The sequence below is a fragment of the Benincasa hispida genome, chromosome 11 (assembly GCF_009727055.1).
Source record: "Benincasa hispida cultivar B227 chromosome 11, ASM972705v1, whole genome shotgun sequence".
Lineage (NCBI taxonomy): Eukaryota > Viridiplantae > Streptophyta > Magnoliopsida > Cucurbitales > Cucurbitaceae > Benincasa > Benincasa hispida.
Window position 1 is genome coordinate 398,418 of NC_052359.1, and position 14,899 is coordinate 413,316.

General features: G+C 30.0%; 1 protein-coding gene across 1 annotated transcript; it reads right to left on the reverse strand.

Annotated features, from left to right (window-relative positions):
- Window positions 1-9,921: 9,921 nt before the first annotated feature.
- Window positions 9,922-12,582, reverse strand: LOC120091418. Its single transcript, XM_039049437.1, has 4 exons — window positions 12,313-12,582; window positions 11,365-11,553; window positions 11,062-11,277; window positions 9,922-10,607 (listed from the first exon to the last, which is right to left on the reverse strand). The coding sequence occupies exons 1-4, from the start codon at window positions 12,313-12,315 to the stop codon at window positions 10,359-10,361; spliced, it is 657 nt and encodes a 218-aa protein (XP_038905365.1). The 5' UTR covers window positions 12,316-12,582; the 3' UTR covers window positions 9,922-10,358.
- Window positions 12,583-14,899: the final 2,317 nt, after the last annotated feature.

Here is a 14,899-nt window from a genome sequence, read left to right on the forward strand (position 1 = left end):
ATTAGTTAGAGAATCCATTTAAATATATATGTTCGTGTTACCATTCTGTTTTAAAATCATTCCTACATATTTTTCACATTTCAAAATGAGAAATAGTTCATTTATTGAGATGTATGTAATTATTCTCTTAAAGTTTGATGTTCAAATCTTTCTACTTATTGTACCAAATCAATACGAGTCATTTCACGTGCATCCTAGAATAATTCTCAAGAGGTCACCTAACATAGGATTGTTTCATGCTAAGTATGTTTAACTTCGAAGTTTCTATGATTGAGCCACTGAAAATGAATGTGCACATTGTTGGTATATGTAATAACTTTATGTTCTTTTAAGTCTTTCTTACTCATACTTCCATATCCTCAAGATCCGTCTCATTTGAGATGTGATCTTGATTCACTCATGTCCCTTCCTAAACTCGGGGTGTTACATACTCACCGACTTTTGTTTGGTTCGTCCTCGAACCACATTTTGCTGGAAAATGTTCTGCTCTGATACCATTTGTAACTCCTCAGGTCTAGAATTCATAATCCAAATTCAACATCTAAACTCGGGAAGTTACATTATCAATATTAATTGAGAATGTTGGGACAATTAGGTATCAAATTATGGGCTTCGAGGCGTTACATCATCAATATTAATTGAATAATAAATAACATTTACAAATATTTTGATTTGAACACATAACTCACCGCTTTAAGGTCATGTTAAATATCATCTATAAATCTAAAATTTTAAATTACAGAGGTATGAAAAAAATATATAAAAAAGATATAAAGTGGAAGATTCAGTTTTCTTTTGGTGAAAATGTGATTTAATTAAGCCTAAAAAAAAAAAAAAAAAAAGATAATCATCATTATCTTTGTCATAAACTTCCAAGTTGTAGCTTGTGACACCCAAATCACGTGGATTTTTAAATATCTCGATGCAATAATTAAATTTTTTTCTCTCTCTCTTTGTGGGGATGCCGACCTGGAAATGACACGTGGCAAAAGACCACTGGTTGTTGCTTTATTTATAAATCTAGTCCACTAGAAGGGGCTTTTGAGTGGTCTCTATGATTTCATACTTATCAAAGCCAAGATGTGACATTTTTATTATTTTTCTTTCTTTCCTTATCTAATCTTGAATTCAAAATTATAAAAATAGAGTTTGAAGTTGGAAGGGCACCAATTTAAAATTAGAAGAAAAATATTTGATGCATTTACAGTTTGTATCTATTTTTTATGTAGATAACTTAAATATTCAGTAACACACACACACACATATATATATATATTTATTTATTTATTTATTGTTATGTGAAATTCTTTTCCTTTTAAATAGATGCTTTAATTTTTTTTCTTTATTATTAAAGAGGTTTATTAAGATAAAAATAATATGACTTGCATCTAAGTATTTTTAAGAGTGTGTATATATATAACAAACATATTAAAATATAAGAAAATTTCAACTCAAATTGTATCTTAGTATTATTATTATTATTATTATTATTATTTAAGTACAATATCTGTCCCATTATTCATAGACATTGAAATTTTCTTACGATTTTAATCCAACACAACATTAATTTTCATTTGGGTTTGAATTTAGAAGAGAGACAAAATCAAAACCTTTTAGTAAGGTGCAAGTGGGATAAAAGGTCTAATTTAAACTATATATTATTACTATATTATATATTAATAGAAAAAACCTAAAAATCTACGTGCACATTCATATTATGAAGATTTTCAAAAATAGAAAAATAAAGGAAACTATTTACATAAAATACCAAAATTTAATCTTCTTTGATAAAGGTTGATAGAAATCTATCGATGTCTATCAGTGATAGAAATTGGTAGAATTCTATCATTGATACTATGTGATAGGCGCTAATAGTTTATTCATGTTTTTTTTTTTGTTATTTCTATAAATAGTTTGGCATTTTTTCTTTTTGTGAAAATTTTCCCTCATATTATGTGTGTAAATTGATGCCAAATTTTGGATAAAAAAACACATGTGATCTTATGTGACAATAGTTGTAAATTTCTAATTTGGGGAAGAGAGGACTCGCAAAACCAAAAAAGTGGATTCTGATGTCAATATCAGAGATAGAGTGTTGTAGAGTAGAGAATAAATCATAAGTTCAAGTTCCAGATAAAGTAACCTTATATGGAGCTATAATAATGTATTTATAAGGAGAATTGTGAAACCTCGAACCTAATCTAAGTAACTTGGGCTAAAGCTTGATTAGTTAAGTAACTTATAGGAAAATCAAAGAAGAGGAAAATGCCTTAAGTATCAAAAGTAAACCTTAAGGACTAAACTTGAAGCTTGAGTTAAGTAAAAAGTGGTAAGTAATAAAATTTGATTAAGTGTTGGAGCTTATAAACACCTTGCGTGGTGTGAGGGATGCGATCAAAGGACAAGTATGGAGCATGCGGCCAACCATTGAGATTAACCAAAGCCAAGTGGGACGCATCAGAAATGGTTAGGCGGACATAAGGGTATGTTGGACGATTGATGTAGTTGGCCAAGCTTGTAAAGGTTATAAAGGGTTAAGTGTTGAAGCCAAGGACAACCATACGTTAAGCTTGTAAGGTAAGGACGCATGCGTTGAGATGGCAAAAGAGGCTGCGTGAGCAAGTAGCAAGGAAGGTCATCGAGAGACGAGGATGGGCCAGATGCAAGAAATAATGCGTTCGGTTGTGCGTGAGCGTGGGCGCTGTGCGTTGGACCATGCGCGCGGACGATCGCATAGTTTCTTACAATACTAAACGATGAACTAAGCAATACGCTAGACAATGGTGCTACATGATAAGTGTGAGCGCTAAACGATGGACGAAGCACTAGGCGATAGGCAAAGCGCTAGATGATAACGCTACACGATGGGCATTGCATTAGACGATGGACGTGGACGCTACATGATGAGCGACAACGAGATCACTAGACGATGAACTATGCGATAGGGCGATAGATGATCAGCTATGCGATGGTGTATACAATGAGCTTGGCCAAGGGACTTATGCGCCAATGGGGTATGCGACGAAGTGGGGTGTGTTATGGACTTGAAATTGTATGGGCATATAAGAGGGATGCGGTGGCCAGGCTATATGACCAAGGTAAGTGGTGTATGCGTAAGAGAACTTGGAGAGTAAGTTGGAAGTACCAGCTTGTCCAGACATGTGGCGAACTAGGGAAGTCTAGGATCTCATGAAGATTGAGGTGGACGGCCGAGGAGACATGCAAGGGAAGGCCTGTGCATTGGCTAAGGGAAAGGAAGACACATCAGTGTCAATGAAGCAAAGAGTTGTATTGGCAACATGAAAAGAGAACATCTGATCATACAACCAAGTAGGAAGTGTTAAGCTTGAAGGGGACTTTAAACGCCTATAAATAGGAGGCTTGAGACGAAGGACTCTCACAAATCACTCAGTTCATTTGAGTGAAATCGGAGTTAAAATACTTAGAAAAGAGGGTAGTAAGAGGTATCGGGCTACCATTGTGTTTAGAGTTCTGTAGAAGAAGGAATTTGCGTCGATAGCAAGGTGGTTCAATTGAACACATAGGTTATCGCCTAGCAGCCTTGTCGCGTGTTCTTGCCAGCCCAAGCGCGTGCACCTTACGCACGTCCGAATAGACGCACGCCAGCACTCGCGGATGCATCTCAGATACGCCTACTTGCACGTGATCAGCCAGGCGCACGCCCAGACGTCCAACACTGCTTGTGTGGGAGCTACCGCCCATCAGCATGTCCCCTTGCCCACCTGCCCATATAGACGCGTCCATCTGCTATCCAGCGCCTCCCAACTTGTCAAAATAACCTCCAAAAAGCTGTTTTAGAGAAGCTCAGCATATTTTTCGTTGTTTTAAAGAAGAATCCAAGGAAACGGGGCAATGAGCTACCTAAGAGAATTCCTAAGGAAAGAGCATGAGGAACTATGAGTGGTTATTCTACTGTTTGTATGATTGATTTCTATGTATATACGTGATTATATATATAGGTTATATTGAATTATTGGCATGATCAAGAAATGTATTTTGTCTGAACTTGATTGTTGTTGTGTTGTTATCATAATGCGTGTGTAATTGCATTTGGAATCTAGATTTATACCCGAGATTTTGTTAGCATGTTTTTTGGACGTTTGGCTGGGATTGTCAGGGTATCTGGCTGGGATTGTCAAGTTCAACTCCACGAAACGAGTTTCTTTGGAAGCCTCGTGTGAATACTAATCCTCCAAGAAGATCATCAAGCCCAAAGATCGATCATCTAAAAAGATCAACAAGCCCAAAGGTCGTTCATCCAATAAGATCATCAAGTCCAAAGGCTGATCATCCAAGAAGATCAACAAGCCCAAAGGCCGACCATCTAAGAAGATCAACAAACTCAAAAGTCGATCATCTAAGAAGGTCAACAAATCCAAAGGCCGATCATCCAAGAAAATTAACCTGTTTAAATGTTAAAGGTTATTGTGTTAGAGATCGTACTTGATATACTGAAATTGATACAAATGCAAAAGTTCAAATCCACGAAATAAATTTCTTAGGAAATCTCGTGCAAACAAATATACTTTCAATAAAGTTGAAATTTAGTCTCATTTGTTAGTTTATTGTTATTTTTTTTTTTTAAAAAAAGTTATCTATTAGCATTTTTACTATAAATTTTGAGAACACATTCACATATGGTAATTTTTTTGCATGAAAATTATCATTATATTTAATCAATTTTGAAAAGAATTAACTTTGAAGGACTAAATTTACGACTTATTGTAAGTATATAAGGACTAAAATTGGACAATGTTTATATATTACAATCTATTCTCATAAACATTTTTAAAATCTTGCATCTGAGTTGTATCTCATCTCTAAAGAACACCAATTTTAAAGAATTGACTTTTTTTTTTTTTTTTATAATTTTCAAAACTTAGCTATGGTTTTTTTTAATATAAGTAAAAAATGAATAAAAAACCATATAGAAAGATATGAGTAAAAGTAATATTTATAAATTCTACGTTTTAAAAAAAAATCAAAATGGTTATCAAACATAGTCTAAATTTTATATTAAAACATGGACGGAGTCAGTAGGGGTTGGGCACATGCCCCTCTAAATTTATCCATCTTTTATATTTTTAATATAATTAAGTAATATATATGAGTTCAAATTGAATAACAAGAACAACATTAGCTTGTTGGCATGTAGTGTTGTTTGATTGGCAATGGATAGGGATGTGGCTCCTATAGCTTGCAACATTTTATTTTAGATTTTGTATGAGTTTTTATCCATATTTTTCATCTCTAACGAGTTTTTAAAGCCCAACATATGTAAAGAATAATAAAGGAAAATAGGTCAAACAATGTGACATTTAGAATATAATAATGTGTCGTTTTTTAATAAATAATTAAATAATATTTTTTTTTATTAACAACAGGACTAGGTAGTTTATAAACTTTTTTCATTTATTTCGAAATTCACTTTTCAATTTCGAGAACATTCAATTAAAGACGTATTGTTCATTTTTTGCACATAATTTTTATATTCACATTACATTTGATATATTTTTGTTTGTTTACATGTTATTTTTACGTTCACATTACTTGTATAGATTTTTAAAGTTAATTTCAGATTTCAAGCAAGTGGATTATTTGACTCTCACTCGTTTGGATATAAGAACTCGACAATTAAGTTTTAAAATCTCTTAGACTTTAAGTTTTTATTCCTTTAAATCTATATAATAGAATGTAATATTATATTCTTATTATTAATACTTTTGTAGAGTTAATTCAAAATTAATATGGAGAAATCTTATAAAAGAAAAACAACAATAGAGACGATAGAGGTATCATTTTTAAAGAAAAAAAATGTTTTGGATTATGATTGAAGAAGAAAAATGTTTTTGATTCTGATCAATCTTATACAGAAATCAATCTAGAAAAACTACCTGCAGATCTTGGTTTAAGAACTAAAATTTAGATTATAATTATAATATCCGAGATCAAATTTGTATAGCATATTTACTAAAAGGTTTTTTCAGCTACGAAATCATACTTTTTCACTTAAGAATTTTGGTACAAAGTCAAGATGATTTAATACAGTTTGGTTAAGTAAATATTCTAATTAATTAGTTAGAATATAACATTTCAAAGGATGTTGAATTTTATTTATATTGCTATCTATTCAAACTAGAAATAAGTGAAGAGTCAGAATTGATTTCAAAACATAAAAACTCATAGAGGACAATTGTAATGTAATAAATTAGTTAATATATGAAGTTATGAATATTTTTTTTACATTTATGTATAGATTTTTTTTATATAGTGCCTTTATATAAAATTTATGGCTCCGACACTACATTAAAGTAGGTTTAATTTCAATAATTATTGGAAGTTAGAAAGTCTACAATTTAGTTCCAACAACTCTAAAGAAAAGATTGACAAATGTAGTATTTTTAAGTTCAAATCCTACAAAGTTATTAAGAGCCAACGTAAACATAGTTCTTAAAGGTAATAATTAACCTGTACTTTTTCTCTCAAAAGGTTTAAATCTCAAAACATTCTATTTATTCTACTAAATAAACATGAAGTAATTGTCGATATTGATGCATTTGTATAAAATTAAAATCTCAATATATCGATAACCACATTAATATTTTACACTTTTGGTGAGTTAAGTTTTTTCTTTTTGGGCCGACCATTTATTTTAAACAAACTATTTATTTACATTGTTGCTAACATCTCATTTCTTTCTTTAAATTAAATTAACTTTTAATATGAGAATTAATTTGAAATTAAAAACAGCAGCAACTTTAAAATTTAGGACCAAATTAATGAACTATTTTGTCTTATTAATGTTTCTCCTTGTCTAAAACGAATTCTCCTTCAAAGACAGAAGAAGAATTAGTTCCAACAACTATATATAAACTTCAATAAAGTTTCTATAAATGCTAGATGTCTATGGTCAACTTTTTAGTAACTTTGCAAGAAAAATAAGTAAATAAATATTAGTAGTTTAATTATAGTTCAACTAGTTAAGATATGTATTCTCACAAAAAAAAAAGTGAGACGTTCGAATCTCATATCTATAAATAGATTGTGTCAGTTTAATCATAGTTCAACTAGTTAAGATATGTATTCTCGGGAGAAAAAAAAAAGATGTTGGAATCTCTCATCTCTAAATATTGTATTAGAAATTTAAGACAAAAAAATTATACAACTTCGCTTATATAGCCATTGAATTTGAAGAACAATGCTCCTATTTTATGACATTATAAGTTAGGATCACCTTTAAAATCTAAGGTGAAGTTCACAAATATTATGAAAATATTTAAAAAGACAAAAATATAATTTAAGGGGGAGGGAAAAATTTTAAAAAATAGAAAAATAAGGAAAATTATTTATACAAAATAGTAAAATCTTATTATTGTTTTTTTTAATAAAGGATGATAGAGGCTGATAGAAGTCTATTGGTGTTTATCAATAATAGAAATTGATAGACGCTAATAAATCTATCCATACTCATTAGTATATATATATATATATATGTTATTTATGTAAATAATTTGACATTTTTTCTATCTGTGAAAATTTTCTAATTATATAATACTACAAAACAATAGTTATATAATTTTTTTTAATATAAAATATATTCATAAATAAATTAATAATAGTTTATTGTCAACTAATATTTAATTGATAATTACAACTAGTCTTATCATTTATATATATAGAATCAAACATATTTAAAATAATCAATAAATTAGAATAATTCGGAATATATTATCAAACACATTTATAAAAACATGAAACTCCTTAATATTTGTTTTTATAATTTAGTGAAAAGAAAAAGAAGAAAAAAAAAATTGCAAGTGGGGGAAATGGAAAAGAAAATAAAAAAGGGAATATGAAAGGAATGGAAGAAGTATGAATCCGATCATCATCCATCCGTAGGTTGAAAGCGGGGGAGGGACCCACGTGAGAAGCACACGGAAGCACTCAGAAATTGTGGGACCCACTTAAGAAAGAGCCCCGTTCCCCCGTGTCATCCAATGTGGACATAACACGTTTCAGTCAGACATTCACCACACGTGCGGACACCTCTCTCCCACTTGCCACTTGGGATGTTGGTAGTCAAAACCCTTCCATAAACGGAAATTAGTTTTCAATTTCAACCCTTCACTTTTCTCTTTTTACAAACTTCAAACCTTCATTTTTTTTCTTTCAATTTTTTCATTCCTCGTAAATTACAAGGGTATTTCCTTTTTTTTTTTTTTTTTTTACACATTTACATTTGAAATTTGTGTTTAACGAAAATTAAACTTTTGACTTTATATCTAATAGATTTACAAATAAGTAAAAGGACCTAAATACAAAATTCAAATTTTAAAAATCTATTAGTAAAAAAAATTACGACCCCGTTCGTTAATCATTTTGTTTTCTGTTTTAAATTTTTTAAAATTAAATTTATAGACATCACTTCTACTTCCCAATTTTTCATGTGTTATCTTATTTTTCTCAATTATTTAAAAACAAAGCGATATTTTTTTAAAAAAATAAAAAAAATAAAAACTTGTTTTTGTTATTAAAATTTAGCTAAGAATTCATCAATTGTACTTAAAAAAAATACAAATTATCATAAAAAAAAAAGAGAATAATATAAGCTTAATTTTAAGAATCTATTAGACATACTTTAAAGTTAAGGAACATGAAGTTATAGACACAAAGTTGAAATATTAGAGAAGTAAGAAATATTTTTTAAAAGTTTAGAGACTGAATAAATATGTAAAAGTTTAAGGACTAAACTTATGATTTAACTTTATTTATTTCTTGAACTTCTAAATTGGACCATCATTTTGAGTTATACTTATTTTTAGTTTTTAACCTTCATACGACTTTATTATATACATGAGTGATTTTGACTTATAAATACCATTTACATCTATAAATTCCTTTGTTAAGCTCAACTTAATTACTTTTTATTTTTATTTGGATTGGATGCAATATTTTCTTTTCAATTTTATGTTATGTACGTGTTATATATTTTATTCAAGGTTTTATTTTACATTGGATAATTAGATCATTTTGTTTTATTCGAATTTCGAGAAATGACATTCTTTTTGTGACCTAATATGTTTTTATGGATATTGTCTTTAGAAAACAGAAAATTATAGGTTTGGATCTTCTATCATTTTAAATATATATTTTATTTTTTGAATGTATAAGAAACAACAATTTTGGTCTTTGTATATATTGGCAAACTAACATGATAATTTACTATCAATACAAATATAATTCAACTAGTATTGACGATCAAGAAGTTTGCTGGATAAATGACCATATACTGACTTAATTTGAATATTAAGTGATGTAGTTAATGTAAAATTTTAAAACTCAAAGAACCCATATGTGATTCAAACCAAAACTATCAAACAACTACTTTCATTTTCAACCTTGAGAAACTTTCATCCATTTCAAACTTTGATCTAGTGGCCCTTAATGAGTAAATAACCTCTTAATTATATGACATTACACAATCTTTTGCTTTTTGAACTAGAAGTATTATAAAGATTTCAATTAAATACCATATCAAGCTTTAGTGACAATGATCAAAGTGAATATGTGTGAAATCTTAATTATAGTTATGTAAGAAGACAATGTTACATGAATAAAATATCTAAGTATTTCAATCACAAAAATAGAAGATTAAATTACAAATTTAATCTTTATAGTTTAAAGAAAGTTAGAAGTTCGTCAATCGTTCTTATAGACTTAAAAGTTAGATTTTAGTCTTTATAGTTTGATAAAATACTCAAATAATCTATAATTATAAATCATAACTAAATTCTAATATTATTGAACTAAGTTTATCATTGAACTAAAATAGGATTGTCGTGATACAATTTTTTACCAAAGGATAACAAATAAAAAAAAAAAAATTATAAGCATAATCAATAGAGCATATACATAAATATATTATTCATTTCACATATAAACACCAATCTCCAAATTCCATTATTCCAAGGAGTACATTGTATCTTCATCACCACTTCTAAGAAGCATAAAGAAGAGAAAATTCCCACCCACTATTTACAACTTCGACCCAAAACTTAGTATAATTCACTATAACCCCAACCTATTTATATAATTATTCAAACCTACCAAACTTATTTTTCTTTTTAGTCCTCTAAGGTTTCAACATTTTCACATTTGCCTTATTATTATTATTATTTTTCTTACCCCACATCTATGCTTCTTCTATGTACAAAGCTAAAAGTAAGACCCTCCAACACCGGCCTCTTTTACAAAGCTCGAGGCATTGGAGGGAAGAGCAGCGTGGAAATTACATTACATTTCAAGGGTCTTATGATAATTAGGTGAAAATGCAGGGACTAATATTCTAAAACTAGACCTCCCATCGGAGCTCGATGAGGTATCCCCTTCCTCCGCTTCGCCGTCCTGTAATTAACCGACGTCGGGGGTGGCGTCGAAGGACTAAAACTTTGAACTTTATTGCTATTGTTATTGCTGTTGTTGCTCTTGCTTCGTCTATGGTTGCTGCTGCTGCTATAAGAATCCTCCGAGTCGGAGGCTGCCATTGCGGCCCTCTTCTTCTGGAAACTCCTTGAGGTTCCGACGATCTGTGAAATTGAAATCGATCCATCTAAAATTAGTTCACAGTTAGAAAAAACGGTTGAGGATTGACAAATGGGAACGCGGGAGAAAAGATCAGGCGTTCTTTTTTCTTTTTCCTCTGTTTTCCTCAGTTTTTTCTGACTTGTTTGGTTTCCGAGAAAGTTGAGCAAAAGGAAAAAGAAAATTCAGTCTTTATTATTAATGGGAACAATCCACGAACCCACTCTATGAAAAGCAAGTGGAAGAAAAAGTCCAATTCCACTGGTTTGAAATTCAACCAACCAAACACATTGTTGACACGAATTCCCATTTGGAATTTTCTTTCATTTTCCCACCCATTTTCTCAGCAACCAAACAGAGTAAAACAGAATTTCAAATGGGGGTTTTCCTAAATTTTCCCATTGGTTTTCCGGGAAACCAAACAGAGTAAAAGAAAGAAAGAAGAGAAGGAAATTTTACCTTGCAACCAAGGGAGCAAAATCGGAAGGAATCAAGGAGGCTGCGTTCACAGACTTCACAAGTATTTGTAACGCCTTTGCCAGGCCGAGGCTGAGGCCTTTCATTCAAGAACACGACTCTAGCACTGTTGATTATGTAAGTTTGAACACCAGAAATGTCCAAAACTTTTTGAATCTCAGAAACTCTGATCACATCATGGTAAGAAGACCTGCGAATCTGTGAGGAACAAAAGGAATTTTTTTTATTAGAAGATGAATTTAGATGAAGAAAAATGAAATGGGAAAGGGATTTTTTTTTAAAGACCTGAATGGCGCGATGATCTTTGTGAAAGTTGAGGCAAAGAGAACAGAGAGCGCCGTTCATACAATCTAAACAGTACATATTGCATTCGCTTTTGTGAGAATCTATGTGGTGTTTGCATTGGACGAAGAAGCTTTCTCTTAGTAGAGGTTTCAGCCATGGCGGCCATCGGTTGTCTTCATCGTCAGGACCCTATTGAAACAGAATCCATCAAGAACAATGTCAAGAACAGAAACGAAACCAATCGAAAACCCAGACGAGACAATCAATAAATTGAAAATCAAAATAAACAAATTCTGTTAAGAAACACAAAAGAAAATCAATATCAAAAGGCATACTTAGATGAGAAAACCAGAAGGAAAAACAGAATGTGGGAAAGTCAAAGGGGGAAAATCGAAATACAGATAATAAAATAAAAAGAACAGCAATACCCAATTGAAAAATTAGAGAATCGAGCAAAACCCAGATGAGAAAACAGAAGAAAATCAATACCCTGATGGGACAACCGAACTTAAATCCAAACCCAGATGAGGAAACAGAGAAACAGTAAAAGGAAAACAGAATGCTGGAAAGTCAAATCAGAAAAACCGAAACCCAGATGAGAAAATCGCAAAATAATCAATACCCAAGTGAAAAATCAGAAGAATAAGCAAAACCCAGATAAGAAAACAGAAGAAAATCAATACCTTGATGGGAAAATCAAGCTTATAAGCAAACCCAGTTGAGAAAAACAGAGAAACAGTTAAGGAAAAACAGAATGCGGGAAAATGAACTAAAAAAAAAATTCAAAACCCATATGAGAAAATCGAGAAATAAGCAATACCCAAACGGAAAAATGGAAAAAGAAGCAAAACCCAGAGGATAAAACGTAGAAAAATCAGTACCCCAATGGAAAAAACAGAATGCGGGAAAGAGAAACAGTAAAAGAAAATTACTAAAAAAGCGTAATACCATGATTCTTCTGCTCTTGGGCTTGATTTCACGAACAGTAGTATCGTGGTTTTCGATCGCCAGTTTGAAATTTTATCAAAAAAACAAATGAAAAACACAGTCTAATCACAGCAATCCAAAACTAAAAACAGAGAGATTTTGACTGGTTCTAGAGAGAGAAAAAGAGGAGAGCTTAATCTTTCAGAATGGGAGAGAGAGATTAATCTTTCAGAAGAGTGGAGGCGGTGAGGGAGAGAATGGGTTCTTGTAGAGAGTGGTAGATGGCGTTAGAGAGAGAAACAAGAGAGAGAAGGGGGGTCGTTCTTATCCGCACAATGTCGACATACGAACCTAGCTCCGAAGCAAATTTCCGAAGCAAACTCCGAAGCCGAACCTGAGATTTGATGCGTTGGGTTCAAGGAACCTCACGCCTTTGCTTTCGTTTTCAAGGTCTTCGGTCTTCCTTCCCCTTTGCTTTGGTTTGATCGTAATTTCACTTTTATTTTATTTTATTTTATTATAAAAATAAATTAAATATCCCCTTCTTTTGTCATCCTTTTAAATTAATGGTGATTACCATAATATTTTATTCCAGTAAATCTTTTTTCCCCTTTTTCACACATTGTTTTTGGGCATTGGCACACCATTTTCCCTATCAAGCTTTATTTAAATATATAATTGGAGAATATTTTATTTTAAAAATCATCATCCATATTTTATTTTAAAAATCATCATCCATATTTTATTTTAAAAATCATCATCCTTGGTAATTAAGAAAATAGAGATTGCAAACAAAATTTCAATGCAATTTAAGTGTGGTGTTTATTTTAATTAGGGTTTGACAATTAGATTAGAAGGCAATGACAAATGAGATGACAGCAAAAAAAATAAAATAAATTGGATTGAAATAACGTTTTAATTCTTATATTTTGAAGTTGGTTCAATTTTAGTCTCTGTATCGTATCAATAAAATTCTTTTTTTTTTTTCAAGTGATTTAGAATTGAATAGATTATCAAACCATTAAAAAATCTATTATAAATTTATCCATAAAACCATTTCAATTCAAAATATTATAAGATTGGATTGGAGTTAAATCCTCCCGTTAATTAGATTTTTTTGAATTAAATAAATTTACAACTCAAACATTTAAGTTTGGTTTGAAATATTATTTCCGAACCCATAAATATTTTTACTTAAAAAACGTCTAAACTATAACTTAGGGTATTTGGACAACTAATTTCTTTTAATAAGAAAATGTTGAATGAATATAAAACAAATTTCATTAATATTTAAAAAAAAAAAAATAGACCATCAACTTAAATATATACATAATTTAAAAATGACAACTTTACTTGTGCTACCTAATTGAACCAAATACATAACAAATGTTGTAGGCTAAAGGCTTGGGCAAATTTATATAAAGTTGGTGCAAATTTATCATATCATGTTTGGATTTAGTTTATTTTAGCAAATGCCTAATGGAAGAATAATAATATTTTTTAAAAATCCATTGACAAGCTAGCAAAAAAATTTCTCATTTCGATAATTGACCAACGGAGTTGATATGATATATAATTATATATACATATGTTAATAAGAATGTAACTCAACTGGTATGATACTTGTACTATTGACCTTAAGATCTGAGGTTTGATTTCTCAAATGGCATAATAATTTTGTTATTTCTGTAAATAGTTTGTGATTATTTCAATGGGTAAAAACTTTCCATTTGTTAAATATTATATTAATTAAAAATATAATATTTATTTATTGCTATTCAATGGAATACTTTTTTTTTTTAACTATTCATTTCATCTAAAAACAAATATAAGTTAAATAAATGGATAATTATTTTTAAATGATAAAATTGCTGAAAATATTTTTAAGTAGAAAAATGTCACTGGCTATTAATGAAAAACTGCACAAGACTTGTATCGTTCAATGATGAAAGTCTATTGTGGTCTATGACAGCCCATCATTAATAAGTAGTGACATTTTGCAATATTTATAAATAAGTTGGCTTGTTTTTCTTTATTTAAAAATAACACTTAATAAATATAATATGAAATAATATGTAATTAACATATACAAGTTAACATAATTTAACTAATCAAAACGGTAATAAGCCTTTTTAAAAATTGTATATTCAATATCTTATTCCATTTTTAAATTCTAAATCAATATAGAGAAATTTTAGCATAAAAGATTACTGTGTTGATTGTTAATATGCTATTGCTTTTAAATCAAAATTAAATCATAAAATATTAGTTTAATTTTGTGGTGGATCAATGAATATTTTGAAGACTATTATTTAGTGCTCAACCCTCTATTTATAACAAATTACAAAAATGAGTATTTTTTAGTCCACTTTTTATTGTGATTTGAATATAATAATTCCACTATTCTCACATTATTGGAATGTATTCCAAGTGGTATTGGGGGAGGAATCAAATTCTATCATCAATATGATTTCTGAAGAATAAAGTTCTTATACATCTTCTAGTAAGCTTTGATTATTATTATTATTAATAAATATATTGTAGTTAATCGAGATTATACTTTTTTTAAAAAAAAAAAATTTTAATTAAAAAAGTCTCATTTTATCTA